Here is a 24,671-nt window from a genome sequence, read left to right on the forward strand (position 1 = left end):
AGCAGCTCTGTGACCCCTTCGGTCAGGGCTGAGCTATTTTTGGGGATCTCTCTGTGCTCTCACACGGGCTCCTTGAGCGCATTCCCAGCGTGGCAGGGTCCCCCACCTGCCTGGGCTCGCATGTGCTTGCCCCAGACCAGGGGGCTTATTCGCGACCTCCCGTACTCATCTGGCCTCCCTGGCCGGTGAGCTCCGCGGCACTGGTCAGTTTAGGGTCTTCTATTGTGTGTTTTCCCCACTCTTGGCTCTTTGGGTGTGTTGCTTGCCCTCGCCAAATGGGGACTACAGAAATGGGAAGAAATCAGCTCTAGGACTCTCCGGTTAATCCTGTTTCTGGTCTCTCCTCCAGGGACTCTGGGCAGCTCTACTTATTTTGTGGGCTGCTCTGCAATCGCGGCAGGTAGGTCAATTTACGCCTGCCCTTGCCCCTCTGTGCACTCCCTCGCAGGCCGTATGGGTGCCAGTCTGTGTGAGGCCTTGCCGGCAGGTACAAGCGTTCGCCAGCCCGCGTAGGTCACACACACGCTCGCCAACCCTCGCCGGTCACTCGGCGCAAGTGTGCGCGCCTGCTCTGGGTGTTTTGGGGGTGTCTATGTTTGCTTTTCAGCTTTTGGCTCTTTGGGGGTGTGGCCTCTTCCTGCGCAATGGAGACTAGGCAAGGAGAAGGAGTTGGGACTCCCCGGTTCCTCCTCCCGTTCTTTCCCCAATGCCTCCATTTTTAGTCTCCCCTCAGGGGCCTCTGGGCAGTTCTGTGACCCCTTCGACCAGGGATCCAACCCCTGTGCGGACGGTGTTTCAATCGCAGGCAGTCTGGTTCATGCGCACCCCGCTTCTGCCTCTTTGGGGTCGCGCCTTTCCAGCCCACAATGGAGACTACCGAACGGGGAGGGAGTCGGGGCTCCCCGGTTCCTCCTCCCGTTCTTTCCCCAACGCCTCTGTCTCCAGTCTCTCCTCAAGGCTCTCCCAGCCAGTCTGCACTCAGCCCCGCAGCTTACATGCGTACAAGCTGTGTGCGGAGCGCACAAAAGGAAGGTTAATTGATTCCCTTATGCCTGAGCGAGATGGTAGCTGCAGAGTGTGAAGTGCGATATCACTCGGGCTCCACCGGCCGCCGTGTCAGTTCTCTTCACAAAGTTTTCCTCACCAGTCTTTTCCCAGGCACCAGCCCACCCTGCTGCCGCCTGTACCCAGCGATCAAGGAGGGTGGCTGCCGCTGCAACTTTTGCGTTTGCCCTTTAAATGTCTTTTTGCATCCCCAGCCACCTGTCTCTGGCAGAGAGCGCCCCTAAGCTTTTTGGGGTTGCGTTTTGTCTGTATTTTCTCAGCTTTAGCTGCTGTAGTTTAGGGGTTCCTGTTTATGATTCAGACCCCGTTCTTCTCGGGGGGACGCTAACTGGCCGTTTCAATGTCCCTCTGGTGCCAGTGCCCGTGCGCACCCAGCCCACCCTCTTGAGCCTCCACCACAATTCTCACCCGTTGGGATGTGTGAGAGTCGAATCCACTGTCCGTGGCACCAAGGCTCCTCTCCCACTATCGCTCCACTGCTTTCCAGGTGATTACTCCATTATTTAGTTGCAATTCCAGTTTGGTTTTGGGAGGAGGTCAGCGTGACTCCCTTTCACTCCTCCGCCATCTTTTTCCTCTCCAAAATTGATGAATTTTTTATAGCCATTTTATATGGTAGATGGGAGGAAATATACATTTTTGGCATATTATGCTTTATTAGTTCAAGAAAGATTTAAAAAAGCAACTGAAATGCAAAGAAAAGATTTGTGCCGTGTATGGAGAAGGTGCTATGACTGACTGAAAGTGTCCAAAGTGGTTTGCAAAGTTTTGTGCTAGAGATTTCTCCCTGGATGATGCTACATGGTTGGGTAGACCAGGGTGAAGTTGATAGTGATCAAATTGAGACAGTAACTGAGAGCAATCAACATTATACCACAAGGGAGATAACTGACATACTGAAAATATCCAAATCAATAAAGTTATTGGTTGGGGGAGGGTGGTAGGGAGAAAGTGGCGACAATTGTGCTTCAACAACAACAATAAAAAAATAAAGTTATTAGGGAAAACGAAAAATGTGTATTTTATTTAATAGAAAAACTAAACAGATTTGTTGGCCAGCCTGCTCTTTAGCTTGCTTTTCTTATATAAACTGTACTGAGGGCTAATGGAATAGTATATGAGGGGTAGTTTTTCTTATTAGAAGTATTTCTGTTAGGAATCAAAAACATCACTATTTTGCAGCTTTTAATTAGTTAATGGAACTGAATTCTTAATAACCCATAAGACATTATCGACCTCGGAATGAAAGAATACATTACCACCTACAATATAGTCTTGCCAAAAAGAAAAAAATCCAAATACCACATGGGAGGAGAAGAACCATGGGTTAATACAACTATCACAAAGACTGATGATCAGGTTATCTCGGAGTGGGATTTTTAAGTGGCATGTGTTAATTTGTATGACTCTCTTGTTGGTGGAATTTAAAACAGTGAAATAAGAAGGGGCAAAGAAACTATCCAGCAGGGGGGTCCAACCTTTTGGTCTCTGGGCCACACTCGAAGAAGAAGAGTTGTCTTGGGCCACATGTTAAATACACAAACACTAATGAAAAGAAAACAATCTCATAATGTTTTAAGTAAATTTACAATTTTGTGTTGGGCTGCATTCATAGCCATCCTGGGCCGCTGCAGTTAGACACACTGGCATTAGGGTGATGGATGTTAACTAGACTTATTGTGGTGATCATTTTGCAATATATACAAATATCAAATCATTATGTTGTGCACATGAAACTAATACAATGTTATGTCAATTATACCTCAATTAAACAGGAAAAGAAGGAGCAAGAAAATTCAGATAGGTGAAGACTTTTTTTTTTTTAATGGAGTGGGATGGTGATGAGGAGTCCTTTTTCAAAGCTCACTTTACCTCCAGGTAAATTTTACCAAGAAAATAAAAATATTGGGCAAAAGAAGTTAATAGTAGCTTAGAACCAAGTTTCCCACTAGACTCAGGTCTGTTACAATTGGCACAAAGAACTCTTTTGGAGTGGAAATTGGTTGATCAGGGTGCCCACGATGAGATGTCCACAACTCTGCCCTGTGGAGGCAGCTCCTGCCTTGAGGTCCTCTGGTGGGATGAGGTGAAGCTGGCACCAGGAACAGACTGCTCAGTTTTCTTTTAAAGGAAATGAGCTCCAAGTCCAGGAGAGGTTGATTAGCTGGTAATATTAGGTGTTCCTACACAGTGTTTACCTGAAACAAAAACTTCTAAGGTTGAGGCAAGCCAAAATCTGTAGTTCAAGAAGAACTGGGAGATTCAAAGACATAGGGAAAATATTAGAATGAAATCAATTGAAATGTTGATGGCAGTTATCTGGAAGGGAAAGAGTAGGGAGGACTATGCATATTTTGATGCTTTTTTTTACATTTTTTAGTATTTTATACATTTTCTACTATGAGGAAGCATTGCTTTCATAATTAGAAAAAAAGAATAACTACTATTTTTATAAAGGGAAGAGAAAAAAATTTATGAGATTTTCCTAGAACATGAGACTGTGATTGTGAAGAGATTAATGATAAATTCACTTATTCTAGACTTTCTAGAAATGTAGGAAATTTGAGATTAGAACCTGAGTGTATGGAGTCTTCATGTTTTGAACCTGCACATTGAAATAAATCTAATACCATTTTTAATACTCACCTGAGGATATTTTTTCCTTTGCTTTTTTAGAGCAAGGAAGGGGGAGAGAGAGTGAAACATTTGAGTGAGAGAGAAACATTGACCAGCTCCCCTCTGCATGTGCCCGGGCTGGGGATCTAACACGCAACCTAGGTGTGTGCCCTGACTGGGAATCGAACCTGCAGTCCTTTGGCTTATGGGATGATGCTCCAACCAAATGAACCACATCAGCCAGGGCATAGAACTACCATTTTCAATACTGTGTAATGCTTTACTTTTTAAAAAAAGTACAGTAACTGAGAAAGCAGTATCTTAAACTTCATAGTTTTCTTTTTCCTGTTTTTGAAAGTGTTTTAATTTTTCTCTTGGATGCTCAAAGATAAATTTTGGTCTTAGTTCATGTTTTATAGTACCGACATACCTTAGAGATATTGCAGGTTTGGCTTCAGACCACTGCAATAAAGAGTATTGTAATAAAGTGAGTCATAATCGTTTTGGTAGTCTTGCCTTTCATTTGTAAAAATATTCAACATCTGTGAAGTACAATAAAGTACAACAGAATTAGGTATGCCTATAGAACATAAAATGATCTCCTCCCTTCATTCCTTGACTCCATTATTTTATGCTTGCTTAGATGATTCTATTTCATGTGTCTTAATAACAAATTCCCTACCATCCTTTTGGAGGGGATGTGGAACATAGTATTAATGAATGATCTTATTTGAGAGAAAACCTCTGTGAAGTCAAGAGAAACAAGGATTTTTCTCATTTATAGATGGTGACACTGATGCTCAGAAATGGTGATAGGGCTCCACACCTGAAGCACCTGAACTAGAACCCAACTTTTCAGACTCCTTGTCCAGTGCTTCTTTCAACTGTGCCAAGTTAAGTAGATAGGGAATTAGGATGGCTCTCTATGACACTTGCCAGGGATGGTAACAGGAAGGGCCACATTGTCTTCCAATTATCGTGACTACCCATCTGGAAAGGTACAAAGTAATTGATCAGGTGACATACACACATTGCCATTCGTCTACTACCAGGAAGCACATTAAGACCCAGTCAAACAAGGCTGCCAAATTCAACAGTGACAATTAATATTTCCCAATCTTGGTTTCAGAGTAAGGGTTAGTCCCTCTAAAGACTTGCTGCCCTCATTTCTGTCCTAGTTTGGTAACATTTTTTTTGTTCAAAATGTTGTCCCTCTGAGGGTCCTGAGTCCTTCTACACATGCCTGGGGAAGCCTTTGCCCTGCCTTCCCTCATTGATGAGAATCTTGCTTTGTTAGTTTTCTGGGGCTGCCATAACGAGTACCACAGACTGGGGGCTTAAGCAACAGAGATTTATTCTCTCACAGTTCTGGAGGCTGGAGTCTGAGATCAAGAGGCCAGCAGGATTAGCTCCTTCTGAGGTCCCTCTCTTTGGCTCATAGATGCCATCTTCTCCCTGTCTTCACATTGTATTCCTTGTGCATGTCTGTGTCCAAAATTCCTCTCCTTATGAGGACACCCATCATATTGGATTAGGGCCCACCCTAGTGACCTCATTTTAACTTGATTACTTCTGTAAAAGAGATCACATTCTGAGATACTGGTGGTTAGGACTTCAACATAAGAGTATTAAGGGGACATAATTTTGGACATAATTTAGCCCATAGTAGTTACCCTTTTAAGGTTTGGGCCACAGCTTCTGCAGAGCCTATGTTGCTAGGTGGCCCCAGGCATCCAGGCTGGCCAGGGCATGCCCATTCTTCTGAGCCAGCAGCTGACCAGTGGGTCAGAAAGATTTTAATTTGAACCCAAGCTCCACCATTCATGTCTGACCTTTGGCAATATCCTCTACCTCTCTGAGGTTTGGTTTCTTCATATGAAACCACCACCTACTTAATAGGATTGTTATTAGGATTAAGAGTGACAACATCTGCAAAGTGCTGTCACCTGGGAGGAGCTCACTGAGATGAGACTATGGTTAATACTTAAACAAATTGCCAGCTTTTGCAAGGGATGCCAGGCTTGTTCTATCTCAGAGCTGATGGGTCAGTCACACCTAAAACAAAATGTTTTTGGGTCTCCTCAGTGAATGGTGTCTTCCACCAATGAGCAACTTTCAGAGCTCAGCTCAATGTCTTGTGTCCAAAGAAAGAAAATTCTCTTTCAACCTCTCTTGTGCCTAGTGACTTCAGTGTCCTAATAGTGGGCTTGGGCCTCAAACCAGGTGTAATGCTACTCCAATCACGAAGGCTTAGTTAGCAATTCAATCTCATTTCTTCACATGGTTCCCTTTACAAAGTACAGATCATAGCCATGACTGGGCCATGGTACACCAAGATATTTGGTCTAACATTATTTTGGTTGTTTCTGTAAGGGTGTTTTTGGATGAGATTAACATTTAAATCAGTAGACTAATGTGGGCGGGCCTCATCCAATCACTTAAGTCCTGAGTAGTACAAAATATTGACCTGCCCCGCCATTGAATAAGAGAGAAATCTTCCTGCCTGACAGCTTTTGAACTAGGACATGGACTTTTTTCTTGCCTTTGGACTCAAAATAAAACATTGGATCTTCCTGGGTCTCAAGCCTGCTGACTCTCAGGCTAGAACTATACCATCAGCTCTCTTTGGTCTCCTGCTTGGTGACTCATTCTATAGATTTGCCAGCTTCTGTAATCCTGTGAGCCAATTCCTTAAAATAAATCTTTATACTTACATACACAGATACACACATACATCCTATTTTTTGTTTTTCTAGAGAACCCTGACTAATACAACCACCTCCAGTAAACCTGTAGGTGCCACCACTCCCATCTCAACCAGTGAGTCTACATTCCAGCAACTTCTAATTGACAAAGACTTCAAGGAACTATTGTAAACATTGTTCCCACTTTTTCCAAACAAGAGGATGGTGTTCCTTCTCAGCCTTGATTTTCCCCCCTGTAACATGCATACCACCCACATCTGATGTAGGTGATGACATGGCTTTACCCTTGATTTGTAGAGGGAGGTACAGAGAGTGAAAGATGAATTTGCTGAAGTCACATGCAGACAAGGAAGGAGAATCTTCAGATTTTGGTTCCAGACCTTTTGCTCTTCAATGTCTGTGGAGCATGACAAGCCCCAGGCCCTTGCTAGATATCAGGTTGATCTGCAACATGCCACCTCATATATCAAGAGGGCTTGGCTGACCTAGGGGAGCAAACTTCCCCTTCTCTAGTCAATGTCCTTCCCATGCAATGAGATTGCACAGGCCAAGGGCAGCAGCACATGGCTGCCCAGGTAGAGGAGATGACTGCTGCATCTGTGCCCCTAGAAGGAGTCTAAACAAGCATATCAGAGCCATTTCTCCACATGGAACTGGGAGAAAAAGCAGGACAGAGGATGATCTTCATGTGGTCTAAAGGAGCAGTCCCAGAGTACTAAAGGCATAACCTTTCATCCTATCAGTTGGTGAAGAAGGGAATAGGAAATGATGGGCATGCTGGCCAAGGGGATTGTATGGTTGACAGTAGGACTCAAGGCCAGGTTTTCAGGCTCTGTCCCAAGGTGGGTATTACTCAGAAAATCTGTAAGGTCAGATCACACTGACATGGTTGAAATGTATATGAGTGCCAAGAGAATGACAAATGTGTACTCCAAATTCTGTGGGGAACCCTCTTCCAGACTTGTCACCGTGGAGTTAATTCACAGAAGAGAATGGGGACATGCATATAGCTATGAGGAAGAGAACAAAAGAGTGAGTCAGGAAAAGGAAACTTCATTATTTTCATACCATGTGAGACCAGCTTGCTTAAAATGGCATTATATCTCACTGAATCATCTGGCAGGAATTTATGTCCCTAACTCTAAGCCAAGCCCAGTCACATGATCTCTGCCTGATGCTCAGCTGTGGTGTTGGCTCAGACACCCTCTTAAGGGCAGTGCAGGCCATTCCAGCAGTACAAGCATTTGACTGGCAGGAGACGGGACAGGACAGGCAGCAGGAAGCTTCGGGGATCCCTCCCGCTACCCTTTTACAGCCCTACTTCCATCCCACCTCGTCTCTAATCCCTGCCAACCACTAATCTGTTTTCCATTTCTGTAATTCTGTCATTTCAAGAACATTACATAAATAGAATCATACCATATGTAACCTTTTAGGACTGGCTTTTCTTGCTCAGCATAATTCTCCAGTCACATTCTGTTTTGCTGCTGAGTAGCGCTCTGTGGCCCGGATGCAACCCAGTCATCTATTTGCCTGTTCAAGAGCATTTAGGTTGTTTCCTGTTGGGGGTGATTACATTGTACATAAAGTTGCTATAAACACTTGTGTATAGGTTTTTGTATGAATATAAATTTTCATTTCTCTGGGACAAATGACCAAGAGTGCAATTTCTGGGTCATACGGTCTTTACATACTTAGCTTTTAAAGAAACTGTTAAACCTTTTGCAGAGTGGCTGACATTTTACTGTCTGCCAGCAATGGATGAGTGATGTTTCTCTCACTAATATTTGCTGTTATCACTATGTGTGACTTTAGTCACCCTGACCAGTGTGTAGTAACCTCTCATCGTGGTTCTAATATGCATTAACTACCCTTATGACTTAATGATGTTAAGTGTCTTTTCATTATTTGCCACCTATCTATCCTTTCCAATGAAATGTCATGTTCTAAGTGGACTGTCTAGAGAATTATGCTAAATGAGAACAGCTAGTCCTTAAAGTAAAAACTTTTGCCCTGAGAAGACCCTAAGAAGATGAAAACACAAGATACAGACTGGGAGAAAATATTTGCAAACCAATATATCCAACAGAGGACTAGTTACCATTTTGATGCATACAGTTCTGTGGCATTAAGCATATTCACATTATTGTGCAACAAGCACCACCATCCATCCCTACATTTTCATCTTATCCAACTGAAACTGTACCAGTTAAACACTAACTCCCAACATTTCCTCTTCAAAGACCCTGGCAACCACCCTGCTACCTTCTATGAATTTGACTGCTTTAGGTACCTCATATGAGTAGGCTTAGCCTTCTGTGTCTGGCTTATTTCACTAAGCATAATGTCCTCAAGGTTCATTCGTATTGTAGCATGTGCTAGAATTTCCTTCTTTTAAAGCATAATAATATTGTTTTATTATATACCACATTTGCTTATCCTTTCATCCACCAATGAGGTTGTTTCCATCTTTTGGTTACTGTCAATAATGCCTCTATGAACATGTGTATACAAATGTTTAACTTCCTACTTTCATTGCTTTAGGGCATAGTGCCAAAAGTGGGATTGCTGGATCATATGGTAATTCTACAGTTAATTTTTGAGGAACCACTGCACCATTTTCCATAGCAGCTGTACAATTTACATTCCCACAGCAATGCACAGGGGTTCTAATGTCTTCACATTCTCACTACATTTTTTTTTTTTTAAATAATAGCCATCACACTGGGTGTGAAGTAGTTTTTGTCTTTTTTGTCTGTCTGTAGGCATTTTCTTGTTGCTGGCTTCTTCAGCTCCAAGTATGGGACATATGAGGCAACAAGATAAATAGGAACTTACCCCTGTATCATTCTTTGGGTCCCAAGGTCCTTATTTGGTCTGCTTTCTTCACTCTGTCAGAATCTTCTTTTTTCAATGTATAATAGTTGTATTTAGTAAAAGGGATAGGGAAAAGTGTATCTGCTTTGCATAGTGTATAGATATACCATATCAAGAGAAACTTGAATCTTATATAATATATAGGTGTCCTCTGCATTATTTATTTATTTTTTAATTTACTGAATGGAACCAGGTTGTTTGTCCTAGAGAGCTTTCCACAGCATTGGATTTTGCTGCTTTCATTCACTTGATATCATTTAATGTGCTCCTCTGTGCCTTGTATTTCTTGGGGAATTGGTAGTCAGAGTTAGACTTCATCAGATTCATGTTAAGCTTTGGCAAGACTCCACCACAGGTGGTGGCGTCTACTTCTATCATGAAGCATATCACATCTTAGTCTTTCTTGGTAGTACTAACTTCTTCAATAATTACCAGTTTTCTTTTTCTGTTATCATCATGAACTCAAGAACTTAGTAATTTAGAAATTTATAATTTCAATCTCTTGCTATTATTATTTTTGTTGATGTGCATCCCATGTCTGTCTAGAAGGAACTTCTTTAAATTCCTTTGACAGGGCCGCAGGTATGTTTGCCAGTCCCTTGGACGTCTGGTAAGAAAAGATGCTCCAGACTCATTTTGGACACATTTTGCCCTAAATCTAGAATCAGCCTTTCCCAGGAAGCCCTGGATCCTTTTGGTACAAAAGGCATTTAGAGAACAGGATTTGGGCATTTAGGGGTGATTACTAGCTACTTGCTTATTCATTGTTTTTAGGCCTTGTCAGTGAACCAAGTTAAGAAATAAGCGTGTATGTTTAAGAAAAATCTATCATGAATTCAAACTTGTATGTCCATATCAAATTTGGAACTAAAGGGTTTTAATTTAACTCCTTTCATCTTATAGATGCAACTTTTTTTTCCCATGACAAAAGCTTGACTCCCAATGAAATCAGCATAATCACTCATTTACTTTCTCCAGCAATTAACAAACAAGTCTCAGAAAAACAATACAATCTCATAAAAATAATACACTGCTTCCACAAACAAAACAATTACTGAAAATGGTTTTTATTGCCAATCATTTATTTATTGCCTCTATTTTTGTTCTTAGGTATATCCCAGTGAAATTCCTATAAAGTCATTTGAAAGAATTCCCATGTATTTGTCACCAACTTGCTATTTCCTTATGTTCATTTATTTCAATTGCCTTCTACTTTTAGAAATTAAAAAAATCATTTAAATAATTATGTAAATTCGTGATTCTAAAGTCAAAAATATGAAGCAAACTGTATTTGGACAGGTTTATCTTCTAACCCTACTCCCTAAATATCATTCTCTCCCCCTTTAGGTAGCAACGTAAAACTTTTTTTCCTTTTTCATCTAAAAAACAAATGTGTTTATACATCCTTCCTTTCTTAAATAATGGGTAGTATACTATTCACACTTGTCTCTATCTTGTGTTTTTCACTTACAGTATCTTGACGATTACTCCAAGTAATATACAGAAATATTATTAATTCCTTTTATAGCCACATAGTCTCCACTATGTGGATGCACCATAGTTTACATACCAAATACCCTGTTGATGGGAATCGAGTATTTTTTTAATGGAGTTTCTATACAGAATAATTCTGCCATATGGTTAAACAAGTCCTTATGGTTATTTCTAAGTTACCTTTCAATTTTCTATCCTTAGTCTTGGCCGCTTTCTCCATGCAAGCGGCTGGCTCTATTTATGTATGCTACCTAGAGTTAGTTGGGTGCCAGATAGCAAATATGCCTGATAAAGTACTAATTAGACTTTTGATTTCTAGGTTACTTCAAAAACAATTTTCTCAAAGAGGGAATAGGCAGTTAATTGTTTAATGAGTACAGAATTTCTCTGGGTTAATGAAAAAGTTTTGTGGATGGACGGTGGCAATGGTTACACAACAATGAGACTGTACTTAATGCCACTAAACTGTACACCTAAAAATAGTTAAAATGGTAAATTTTATGTTATATATACTTATCTGAAAAAAAAAACAAGATTTATGGGAAATACTAAAAAATTTCTTGAAAAACTGCAATATTCTTTAATGTTAAAAATTTCTCCAATAAATTGCTACTGTAATATAACTTTATATTGAAATGAAATTTAGACACAAAAACTAAGTGAGGTTTTTAATTGATATGCATTGTATTATTGCAGGGTCAACAGCTAGATGTCCTCAACTTAGAAATGGCTCCTTTCTCCACTGTTGTAATAAATGAGGGTTGGTCATCTTCTAAGTTGAATCTTACCTGACAATGGCATTGTTACATATTATTCTTTAAGTTTAAATATGAGTAGCAGATTAGCCCTTTCTAGACTTGTACTTATATTACTACATGGTGACTTGAATTTTATAGCTCCTAAACGAGGCAATTACAAGTAGAAAATCCAGCTCAGTGACAAAGGAGACAATACCCATTCGTGCTGATGACAGAGTCAAGGGCTAGGGATGTCAGACCCTTAGGCCAAACTTATATAGAAAAATTTCTTAAGCCCTAAATCTGAATCCATTAATGAATGGGCTGTAGACCCTTGTAAGTTCCCATAACACTTCACCACCTATTCATGACCTTGCCTCCATCTGTAAAGTAGAGCTTTACCACTGATAGGGAATATTTCAAAGACATCAAAAGATCTTTGGCATCTGGGTGCTCAAGATGTGCACGCTTTTACATTTTCTTTCCTCAACTGGTTATGTAAGACAGCCTTTAAAACCCTTCAAGTAGGAAAACCAGCCATTTTATTTCCTGTGGAAAGACTCCTCTTCTTCTACCACTGGAACTATATGGGATGAGTGACAATGAACTGACTTACCTGCTGGGTCACTGGGCACACCAGAGGCAGGACTGGCCATCACTTGACTTGGGTTCAGTGTTTGTGATACCATAGGGCACAGGGAGTGCGTGCAAACGTGGCCACCAATGCACTACTGGAATAAATAATGACCTTGTCCCAGAATATTCATCTCAATGCAAGCAAGGGTGATTATAGAAGTGGAAGCCTTGATAGAGTTGAAAAGCAAAAGTGAGAGGTAATACAGTGTCTGTGTATTCTTGGGGAACGATAGTAGAATTCTGAGCCAGACCATGGTGCAGCAAAGCATTTATCCAAATTCTCTGGAAGATCTCTTCCCTACACCTTCCTGTTGGCATTTGTATCATAGAAACTTACAAAAGGCAGAGGAATTGGCATAGTAATTCCCCATGTACCCGGCCTCAGTTTTAAGAATTACCAACATTTGTCAACCTTGTTTCATCTACCTACCCTCTTTTTTTTTCCCCTCAAGTATTTTAAAGCAAATTTCATATACTGTGTTTTTTTACTCCTGAGCATTTCAATATCCTGTCCCTCTCAGGACAATTAAACAATAAATACCCAATATTTACCACCAGGAAATCAGCATATTTTTAATACAGATGTGGTACAGAATGTTTAATTACAGCAGGGCAGAGATTCTAGTTAAATTAAATTTAAAACCTTTATTTTCCCCATATAAAATTACTAAATTAATGTCTCAAAAGAATGTAACATGGTGAAAGCTTTAAATCACGCCATTTTTCACCACAGGATTCATGTTTTACCAATTACATTTTCCTCCACTTTGGCAAAAGGATGAACTTTTTAAAACAGTTTATAAACCTAACATAGCAAAGACTGTATACATCTCCATATTGCACTTTTTATGTACAAGAATAAAACAGTAAAGTCAAGTGCCTCGCATATGCTAGGAACAGCACAAATTTGTCACAATAAAACTTAATGCAGAAGCTGATGTGAGGAGTATTAAAAATGTAAAAATGTAACACATGTATGTACAGAATGCCAAGGCTATATTAACAACATTTATGTACACAACAACATACTGTGTTATTTTAAACTTTCTAACATAGTTATGTTTATTAACATAGGCCTTTGGTTCTAAACTGCTTGACTAGTTTTAAGCTCACATAGTTTCTTAAGCTTTCTTGTTTTTTAGATGAAGTAAATATGTATAAAAGCACTAAACCTCCTCAATCCCTGGTACAAAAATTACAATGGTCAGTTTCCTTAGGTCATCAAAAACTAGTCCAAAAATAGTTCTTGTATTCAACCTGAATGTGCCACAGGAAAAAAATATTTTCAAGATTTTCCAGCTTAGCTCAGAGGCAAAGGACTACCCCAGCCTCAGTTTCAGTGCTACTGTCCCGGCTATGTTTATTCCAGAACACTTGTTTTCTCTAGGCCATTTATTCTACTACTATTCTGTATGGAAGAATAAAATTTAACTTCACTTTATGAGTGTCTACCACCCATCTCTGTTAAGATAGAATGAAAACTTTGAATATTGACAGTGAGATTTAAAAAAATATGTGCCCTCTTATGACTTCTCTAGAAAATCTGCTATGAAACAACATAGTTCTTTATTTCCTTTTTCTTCCCATTCCCCTGATTTCTCCATGTGTTTGGACTCCCCGTGTCTTGCATGAGCCCTGTGGTTAGCTCTGAAAATCATCCTGAGTTTGCAAATGACAAAGCAAGTCCCCACATGTGGTCCATGAGATGAATCACAGAACTGAGGACGAGCTGGTCATCCCATGAACCATTGTGCCTGTTGGAGTTCCACTGATGGCATTGAAGATGTGAAGGGAATTCGGTAAAACGCTTGTCTTCTCCTCCAGGGGGCAAATCTCGAGGCACAGAAACACAACATTACTCAAGTGTAATGCTCTGAACAACATGTCTCAAAATAGTGCATTTCATTAAACACACGCGATTTATCATCAAATGGCAACTATTACTGGGAATGATGGTTTGCTCAGACAGAGTTTGATTTTGGTGGTTTGCAGAAGGATTGTATCAGCTCATCTAGTAAGTGACATTTTTCTGATCAGGATTATAAGGAGAAAGTCCAGAACAAACATGTTTTGTTTCCTTTCCAAATCAGTGAGTAAAGAGCCTTCTAGATTCAACAGGTTATAAGGTGGCTTGAAGTCTATCTTACACATACTTGGTGGAACATGACCTAGCTTTGTCCCTTGGAAAACTCTTTTAAAATGAATCTAGAGCATCTATGTTTCTCTACTGGCTCCTTTATCAGGGTCTTATAGATTTCCATCCTGGGACAGGGATGGTGGCTGCCCCTTTGACCCTGAACAAGTCTCCTTTTACATTCAGTCATTCAGGGAAGGATTCTAAGGTAGAAACTGAGAAGAACATACAAACTCAGAGGCTCCCCTGGAAAAGCCAAAAGCAAGTCTACTCTGGGTTATGACCCTTTTTTCCTTAAGGGTTCAAAGGAGTTTAATCTTCATAGTTGCTGAGACAATAGAAAGTGCAAATTTAGAACACAGCACTGCATCAAATGTCCATACAATCTGGGCATTTATTTTAATATTTTCAGCTCATAATTCTTTTTCTACTTTCATCTTTTCTAGTGCCAAATGCTGGCACCCACTGATCAAACTCTCCATTCTACAGGAATCTGGAGGCCCATGGAAAAGGCCTCAGTGTTCTTCAAACACTTGTTCTCTTGAGGCCCTCACATTCTGGTTAAGTATTCACACATTAATGTCTTTAATCATTTCAACTTTTTTCTACTTTTCTAAGTGCCCAGAATAGGAATGCCTTCTTTTGCACATGTGTTTGTCATTATGCCAATGTCTGCAGTTGCCCAAACTCAGGAATAAATTTATGAGTCAGTTTATCAAGTTTCAGAAAAGTAAAATTAAAAAATGACATTACCACCCCATCTGAATGTGTCAGCATGAAGGAGAAAAAAAAAAGATGCAAGTTAAAGCTTAAACATTTACTTTCCAACAGAAATTTCCTAACTAAATCCTCATACAATATGTTAACTGACACAAATGGTCCTGGCTTTCATTTTGCAGCGCTGAAAGGCAATACTGTAGGGAAGAGACAAACTAGTTCTGTGTTATCATGGTACTAACACTAATTGTTAAGACTGGCACTATGACTCAGAAGGAGTGATTATGGCTGATGGAGAACAGACCTCTCTGAAATTATGTGGAAGCTGCTCTGTGACATTTCCTGGGTTCCCTAGGTAGCTGTCCCCTCTGATGACTACTGAGCCCACATACAGGATTCTAGTGACAGGAATTCATACAGGAAGGTGATAGTAGCAGTATAATCAGACAACATCCCGTAATGACACGGAATATAGAAGTAGCCAAGAAGAATCCACTGGGGCACACAGGTCAGCTGTAAATAATAAAAAATTGAACGACCCTATTTTTGTAAATAGCCAAAGACATTTAATACAACAGATAATTCCTTAAACAGGCTGGTAAACCCTGTTCTTTCAAAGGAGTGGGTGAATGAACACAATTCTAGGAACAGTATGGGTATTTCTTTTTTATGTGAGTTTTCTTTTTTAAACTAGATTGGGGTGGGGTGGGCCCACCTCTAAGATTGTTGAAGAGGAGGTGGAAGCTGCTCTCCTCTGGTTGGATTAGAAAATAATAGGTGGGCAATTTGTTAGTTGTTTCCCAAGAAACCTGTGGTTAGATAGTAGTGGCAGTGTAGTGTGCTATATTATTCTCAAAATTCTGGAAGGATGTCAGAAGGTATAGGTCATTATAGGGTGTACCTAAGACCCCAACTAACACATGCTCCCTAAAAATGAGAACTCCATTGTGGCACTTACCTGCTCATGCATGATTTCAGAAAGCTCTTTTGTCATTTCCCTGTAGTTGGCCTTCATTTCTTCCTGATACTCTAACTGGTCTTCTTTAATGAGACGTTCGTTTACTGCTAAGGCTTGACCACAAGCTTCTACAAATTGCCTGAAATGGTACAGGGGAGGGAAATAAAGGCATGTTGAGAACAAAGAATGAGTCCAAGTGTCTCTTCCTTGAATGAGTACAGAAATTGTTAATACTTGAAGAGAAAGAGATGTTTCCCATGTACTTTACCTGAAAACTTCTTTAAGTAACTTCACTTTATTGTCGGGATATCTTTTCGTGTTTGTGTCATCTAAGAAAGCTCGGGCATATGCTAGTGGACCAGCATTGACCTAGAGGAAGAACAAAGATTTAAAATTATGTTACAAAGAAAATGATCTTATCAGTGATCTAGTTTCAGTTGGTATGTGCTAAAAATGATGTTTGAGTTAGTCATGACCCCTGCCCTCTAGAAACTTACAACCCATAAAGAGGAAACCATGATGACAGCTTCTACCAAATGATGACATGCCATTTGATTTTACCATTTCCGCCATCCTCAGGGCATTTGTGACAATGGTTCATTTTACGTAGGAAGAAGCAAAGCTTGGAAAATGTAAGGACCTATTCAAAGTAAACATCCAATAAGTGAAACACCTGAGATTAGAGCCCAAGTCTTCCAGTTGATATTTGTGCCACACTACACTCAAGTTGGTGAGTTCCGGGAAAAACTGAAAAAAACATAGTATGTATGCCAATTTTTAAAAAACCAAGCGTTCACCTCATTGAACTGTCTAGACAGTCATGGGCAAACTGATTTGTTTTCCTTGAATGAAGTAACCATCTGAGGTGTGCTGTACGGCCAAAGATTAGGGGCACTTAGCAACAGGATGTATGAACCCGAACCCTGAATGTCTCAATTAGCCAAGAAGAGTTCTCTGAAGTTGGGTAAGTCAGGCAATGTGGGAATAGAGATAAAAAGAAAGTTAAACATACCAGGTGGGAAGGAGAAAATTCCAGACATCTGAGACAGTTTGGGAAAGGACTTTACCAGTGATTACTGCATAATTTTTCCTGGAAGGTCTAGTGGTCTTGGAAGGTAAGTAAGTAGGGAGTGCCACCTGTCTTTTTTGTTGCTGTTTGTTGCTGTAGGCTGTGGTTCTGATCCATGGTGTGCAGGACTTACACAGCAATGGCAGGAAATTTGAGGTGTGGGAATTCATACCAGAGGTTGGGAGAGAGCCATCTCTAACAGATGGGTCCTCTGAGACAGGTACAACAATCTAATCCTCTGTGATGATTGAATGTGTCATCATACTGGATATGTGTGAGCGAAACTATGTTAATGACTTGAAGATGACCCAAATGACCGATTCTCCAAAATGATACATATGCAGCTGGCTCTCTATCCAAAAGTTCTGCATTTGCAGATTCAACTAACCATGGATCAAAAATATTTTTTTAAAAAAGTTACATTGTTGCTGACGTACTATGTAGTTAGGCCTAAGATGGTTGTTTCTGTTCTGAACACGTACAGACTTTTTCCTTGCCATTATATCCTAAATAATACATATAACAACTATTTACATAGTATTAGGCATTATAAGTATTCTATAGATGATTTAAAGTATGTTGGAGGATGTGTGTAGGTTATATGCAAATACTATGCCATTTATGTAAGGGACTTGAGCATCCATGGATTTTGGTATCCCCAGGGGTTCCTGGAACCAATTCCCCACAGATAACAAGGGACAGCTGTATTCAGTTTTAAGAAAATGCAAAGGGGAAAGTCGATGAAACTTTATAAATTCTAACATAATAAGATCTTGGAGTGCAGCACCATGAAGCCAACCTGATGGCTCTGTCGTATACAACAGCAATCCCAGTAGGGCTCTTGGTGAAAGAATTACAGAAGTCACAAAGTGATAAAGTGAATTTCCTCTAGCTCTGACTTTGTGTTAACTTTGATGGGTACACACATATAAACTTAATCTTACTTCATCATGCGATTCCTTGCTTTTTAAGATAGAGCACATTTGTAAAAGTCTAAGGTCACAGTCCAATGGGAGGGCACATTTTGCCCTTTAGAAAGCTCAACCTGTCCAGCCCCACATTTTACTGGCGCCCACACCCTGCTGCTGGTCTTTCAATAGAAGCTGGATGTTCCCAGGTCACATAACTGAGTAACTGAGTAGTTTTGTTTTTAGCTGAAGAAAGCTGCTGGCCTCTGGACACAAATATAATCACTCACGTTGGAATAATTATCATATTCACTTGATAACTCGTTTTGGCACCCAAGTTTTTTGGGCCATAAGAAAGGAGGTTGAAAACATCTATAAATACTTTTGTGGTGAATGACATTTAGAAAAATGTTAGGCAGCAACTTGGCATGAATCTGATAAAAAGTTGACAAAAACTGATTTCAGAAAATGAACCAAGGATTTATGTATTACAATCTACATGCAACTTTCATAAACACCCTTCTTGAAAGAGAAAAGAATTGGAGACACATATAAACACACACACATACATATATAAAACATGCTAGAATTACTTACATACATTAAAAAATATCAATAAAGTGAGAGACATACTGGTCACTGGAAGGATGTGATTAACATTTACCAATTTCCTAGGAAACCACACAAGACACCTTTTAAAAATGTATTTTTGAAGTGCAATATACAAACTGAAAAGAGCACATAATATACATGTATAGCTTGACAAATTTTCATGAACAAACAGAACATATTTGTATAATCATTACCTAGATCAAGGGTGACCTTTTCCATAAATGATACATATCACTTGGATGGCTATATGGAAAAAAAAAAACTTGGCTATCTGCTACCACATGCAAAAATCAATTCTAGATGGACTGTAATCTACATAGGAATGTTAAACAAAGAAGGAAAACATACATATGATTCAAAGATATTCTCTTAAGAACAGATTTTTTTGAGTGGACATAGAAAAATGCTACCAGTAAAGGAAAAAAACAGATCTATTGGGCTATATTAAAAATAAGGAATTTATGTTAGTCAAAATATACCCTTAAGAGAGTAAAACTTAAAGTACTTTTTCAGATAACAATTTTTATAGAAACCAGAAAAAAATAAAGCAATAGTTTTATAAGAAAACCTACAGCTACCACATTTTTTAATATTTAGAAGGGTCTTAATGCTCCCAGTTAGGCACCCAGAATTTCCCAAATTACCAAAAAAACAAACCCCCATCCCCCCCCCCCCCCCCCGCCCCCAGAAAAACAGGTTAATATGGAAAGCTGCCTCCTGCTTCCAGCAGAGAGTTTAGTAAGAATGACACTTGTAGGCGGGGATGAGAGGGGCCCTACGGCTACTGCCCACTCTGGTCACAGGAGAAACTGCATAGGCCTTGAGGGTAGGTAAGGGGGATCACGGGTAAAGCCAGAGATCTACACTAGATCTTGCTGGTGTGAATGACCTGAAATTTCCAAGGTCTTAAATAAGGAGCCTTTCCCTTGGTTGCCCTCAGGTTTGTTTTGTCTGGTGCTTGGCTTACCTGAACACTCACGCTGCCCTGGAGTTTCAGCTGGAGTTTGATCATGTCCACTTCAGCTGAGGAGCACAGCTGCCGAAGCTCAGCCACCTTCTTACTCATCTCATCAATGGCCACTTCAATGGGGTTCAGGTCAGTGTGGTGTTGGTACATGACAGGGATCCGCTTCTTCACATAAGGGAAGCAGTGTATTGCTGTGGAGTAATAGGTCCTAGAATTATTCCACAGTATGTATGATCTTTACTATTATTGAGGTACAAGCAATTATTATTACCATTTTACAGATAAGGAACCAAAGTCATAGGCCAGTATTTCATGTAACCAGTATACTGTCTTTTCCAATCATTGTGTATGTTTAATGACAGGTTCCTTGTTAACGTTTCATGTGAGAAGTGTATCTTTGAAGACATCACTTTATTGCGTCCTCTTACATTTTCTCATCCATGACTGCCTTGTCTTCCTTGGAAGCTGTGAGATTTGAATGCTCTAGTAGCTATAAGATGGCTTTGGAAATGCAAAAATGTCTAAATAGTTTTACGATATTACAAACATATTAAGTGCAGAAAAAATATTAAAAAACTCACTTTTATCCACAGAATAACTTTGAATCACATGCTTAAGTCTGCACAAATCAGAGAAATTAATGAAAAGTAAGAAGTGAGAATATAATTCCAAGCGAAGTATTCTGCGAACCAGAAATGCACAACTGGTTGAAGTCACAATAGATATTTTTAAACAAATAATGTAACAAAATATTTACTTTTTCTTATATATTTTAAATTATGTTTCATTGATTATGCTATTACAGTTGTCCCGTTTTTCTCCCTTTGGCCCCCCTCACCCAGAAACCCCCTCCCTCAGGCAATTTCCTCACCATTGTTCATATCCATGGGTCATGCGTATAAGTTCTTTGGCTACTACATTTCCTATGCTGTACTTTACATGCCCATGACTATGCTGTAACTACTTATTTGTACATCTTAATCCCCTCACCTCTTCACCCATTCCCCTCCATGCATCTCCCACCTAGCAACCATCAAAGCCATGTCCATGATTCTGTCTCTGATCTGGTTTGCTTAGTTTGTTTTTTAGATTCAATTATTGATAGATTTGTACTTATTGCATTTTATTGCTCATAGTTTTGATCTTCTTTTTCTTAAATAAGTTCCTTTGATATTTCATATAATAATGGTTTGGTGATGATAAACTCCTTTAGGTTTTTGTCTGGGAAGCTCTTTAACTGGTCTTCAATTCTAAATGATAACTTTGTTGGGTAGAGCAGTCTTAGCTGTAGGTCCCTGTTTTTCAAGACTTTGAATGTTTCTTGCCAGTCTCTTCTTGCCTGCAAAGTTTCTTTTGAGAAATCTGCTGGTGGTCTTATGGAACTTCCCTGTAGGTAACTAACTTCTTTTCTCTTGCTGCTTTTAAAATTCTCTCTTTATCTTTAACCTTGAGCATTTTAATTATCATGTGCCTTAGATGGGCCTCTTCGTATCCTTCTTGCTGGGGACTCTCTGTGCTTCCTAGACTTGCATGTCTATTTCCTTTACCAAATTAGGAAAGGGTTTTATCATTGTTTTTTCAAATAGATTTCCAATTTCTTGCTCTTTCTCTTCTACTTCTGGCACCCCTATGATTCGAATGCTGGCCTCCTTGAAGTTGTCCCAGAGGCTCCTTAAACTATCATTGTTTGGGGGGGGTTTCTTTTGAAATATTTTTTTCTTTTTGTTGTTCTGATTGGTGGCTTTTTGCTTCCTTATATTCTGAATTATTGATTTGATTCTTGGCTTCATCCTCTGTACTGTTGTTTCCCTGTAAATTGTTCTTTGTTTCAATTAGTGAATCCTTCATTTCTGACTGGATCTTTTTAATGCAGTCGAGGTCCTCACTAAGTTTTTTGAGCATCCTTATAACCAGTGTTTTGAACTGTACATCTGATAGGTTTCTTATCTCCATTTGGTCTGGTTCTTTTCCTGTAGTTTTGATCTATTCTTTCATTTGGGCCATGTTTTATTGTCTGTTCATTTCTTCAGCCTCCCTGTGCTTGTTTCTATGTATTAAGTAGAGCTGTTATGATCCCCTGTCTTGGTACCGTGGCCTAATACAATAGGTGTCTTTCTGGGTCCAGCGGCACAGCCCCCATCACCCAAGCTGGGTAACTTGAGGTATGCCATTTGTGTGGGTTGAGTACACCCTCCTCTTATAGTTGAGCCTTGGTTGCTGTTGGCATATCAATGGGAGGGATTTACCCAGGCCAGTCAGCTGCACGGACTGGCTGTGACCACTGACCACCAACCTCTACCCTCCATGGAGGATTAGCTGTGCAAGGATGGTGGTGCTCTGATGCGGTCTGTAGCTGTTCACTGGGTGCACAGGCCCTGGGGTTTCCCGGGTGGTGCAGGCCAAGGTTGGCAACCACCTGTGTTCTGCCTGAGTTATAATGCAATCTGAGATGGCTGTTACTTGTGCAGAGCTTGGAGATTCCCAGGAAGCCAAGCTGTGAGTCTAGGCTGGCTGCTGCTAGTGCTGTAACTGGGGCCACTTAGCAAGAGGTACCGGGACTGGGGGCTCACTGAAGCCAGCTCTTGCTTGTTTGATGGGATTTAGAAAGTTGAGAAGCATGAGCCAAGACCAGCCATTCATATGGAAAAGCCACTGTTAAGAGTCATGAGTTGGGTGAGACAGAGCTACAGGGGATCTCTGGGGCCAGGCAAATAATGTTATCCAGGTTGATGGAGTCTCAGCTATGGTACCAACCTGCCGCCTCTCTGAGAGGAGGGTTCAGAAAAGGGTCAATGGCCTCTGTCTGCCTTCTTTCTATCTGGGAGAAAGATATCCCCAGCTTACACCTTGAGGCCAGACACTTCAGTCCCCCCCTGTATGCCACTGGTGTCTCTCAAGTTGCTACCCTGGTGCTGGAGCTCAGAGGGAGTGAGTCTGAGTAAATTCGTTTGTGGGTTCTTTGAGAGGAACCGCTTTAGATCCCAGCAGGTTTTTCCACTGATTCTATCCCTGCTGGTTTTTGCAGCCAGAAGTTATGGGGACATATCCTCCTGGCACTGCAACCCTGAGCTGGGGGGCCTGGTGTGGGTCTGGGACTCCTCGCCACTGAGATATCCCTCCGGAATTTTTATCTACCACACGTGGGTGTGGAACCAGGCCATTCTGCACCTCCGCCCCTTCTACCAGTCTGGACGGATGTGGTTTCTTTTAATTCCATAGTTGTCAGACTTCCATTCAACTTGATTTCTGATTGTTCTGAGTGACGGTTGTTCTACAATTTGGCTGTAATTTTGATGTGATTGTGCGAGGAGGCAATCCATGTTTATATATGCCACCATCTTGACTACAAATCTCATATATTTTTTACCAAAAGAAAATCAGTATTATTGTATTATAATAAGACACCTGAACATATCAATACCAAAGAGTTAAGTTTAAAAATGAACAGAGAAGCAGTTGGTTCTAATTTGGGTCTGTTTCACATTTCTACTTTGTTGCTTTATATGGCATATGAATATCTGTAATATTCTCACTTAACACCAATTTACTAATTGACCTTTAGATATATGCTGAAAAGCTATTTTTTAACAAGCAAAAATAATATGAGAATATGAATTTGGACTTGTTACTATTAGTAAGTGGCTGGGGTGGGGTGTTACTCAGAAAAGACTTATCACAAGATGAGAAAACAGGCCAGCCCCATAGAACACAGACTTCCAGTGGGCCACCCAAAGTCTGGACAAAGCTGGAGAAGATGCTCAACCTGATGCAACCGCATTTGTCACACACTCACAGGCCTGTCTTAGTCTCTAAAAATTTTATCAATGTAAAGTCAGGGTCCATGTCTCCTATTTCTTTTGTATTACTTGTGGACAGTTTTTAAGAGGCAACACTGGGATTGACAAATCCTACTTAAACCAAAGTCGCCCTTGAAAATGTGACAAGACCTGGGCACTGCTGCTTATCAGCCAGGGAAACGGGGAAATGATCCCCAGACCAGAGGTGTACATGGATGCGACAGACTGACGTGCTTTATGGAGGAGCACTACAGTTTTCCCCTCTGTAATGAAGAAGCACCTGTGGAAACATTTCATGAGGCTAACAACCAAGTTAAAATACATACAATTAGTTTTATAACAGTATTGAGTGCTATGGTGCAGCAACACCTCAATTTTGGAGAGAAAAAACAACTCCAAGGATGTTTATGAGATGTCCATGGATTATGCTGATTTCACTTGGCGTAAAAGTCTTGAGTTACTGCTTCTTGTGATAACTGGCAATTTAAAGAGGCAGGGTGGGGCAAAAGTAGGTTTACAGTTGTGAGTATGTGAAATACAGAGTTTATTTTTATACAGCTCCTTCTCCCTCTATATGTCTGCATGGCCCACTCCCTCACCTCTTTCAAATCTGGACTCAGATGTCACCTCCTCAAAGATGTCTACTCCAGTCACTCTATTTAAACTGCAACCGTCACATTCAACCCCACATTTCCAATCTCCTCTTGCTTTTGTTTAGAACACATATTACCTTCCAACATAGGTATATTTATGCATCATGTTTACTGTTTATCATTTATCTCCTCCTGCTAGTATCTAAGGTGCACAAGCCAGAGAGTTTTGTTTTGTTAGTATGCTAAATTGGAACACTGCCTGTGCTCAACAAATTTTGCTGAATTAATGAATGCATTACTGCTCAAATGGCTAAACGAAAGGGCAGTGTCTTGGAAGGTGGAAAATTAGGTGATAGACTCAGTGAGCTATAACCTTATTCATAAACAGCCTGCACTAGTTTAAGGAGGTTGAGAAAGAGATGGCTGAGGAGTGATGATATGTTCTGATTAGACTGAATACAAGGTGAAGGGAGGAGAATATTTCCAGTCTGAGTGGGAGTCTGGGAATGATTTGGAAGACTCTGGAAGAGTGATTGGGAAGTAACTCCACACCAGAGGTTCTATGAAAGAAGAAACAGAGGGGATCATGTTGGGAGGTAGGCTCAGAAATGTCCTGTACACTGAAGGGGCCAGGAGGGTGATCATTAGGTTTTTAAATGATTACACATTGAAGCTGACTAAACTATCCAGGAAAGTGAGCATCTGCTGGATTCAGAGGGCTGGGGCTCTCCCACACCTTCGATGGCCAAAGGTCAGGTTTGGAGCAATTCCATGAAAGAACCTAAG

At 40.4% G+C, this 24,671-nt stretch overlaps 1 protein-coding gene across 2 annotated transcripts in view; it reads right to left on the bottom strand.

Moving 5' to 3' along the window:
- Window positions 1–4,168: 4,168 nt before the first annotated feature.
- DOCK9 (dedicator of cytokinesis 9) overlaps window positions 4,169–24,671 on the bottom strand; it is a 354,061-nt gene continuing 333,558 nt past the window's right edge. The window contains exons 51-55 of one of the 2 annotated variants that reach the window (XM_054574328.1): window positions 19,496–19,686; window positions 16,208–16,308; window positions 15,940–16,078; window positions 12,111–13,963; window positions 4,169–7,396 (exon numbers count right to left, since the gene is read on the bottom strand). In XM_054574328.1, coding sequence (XP_054430303.1) covers window positions 13,841–13,963; window positions 15,940–16,078; window positions 16,208–16,308; window positions 19,496–19,686 — 554 coding nt within the window. In that variant the 3' untranslated portion in view covers window positions 4,169–7,396; window positions 12,111–13,840. Of the gene's footprint in view, window positions 7,397–12,092; window positions 13,964–15,939; window positions 16,079–16,207; window positions 16,309–19,495; window positions 19,687–24,671 lie in introns of those variants that run through there. The other variant, XM_054574327.1, reaches the window with a different exon arrangement.

Source organism: Pteronotus mesoamericanus, unplaced genomic scaffold, assembly GCF_021234165.1.
Source record: "Pteronotus mesoamericanus isolate MK-2021 breed Mesoamerican mustached bat unplaced genomic scaffold, CSHL_Meso_final contig_26, whole genome shotgun sequence".
In the NCBI taxonomy this organism is placed as follows: Eukaryota; Metazoa; Chordata; class Mammalia; order Chiroptera; family Mormoopidae; genus Pteronotus; species Pteronotus mesoamericanus.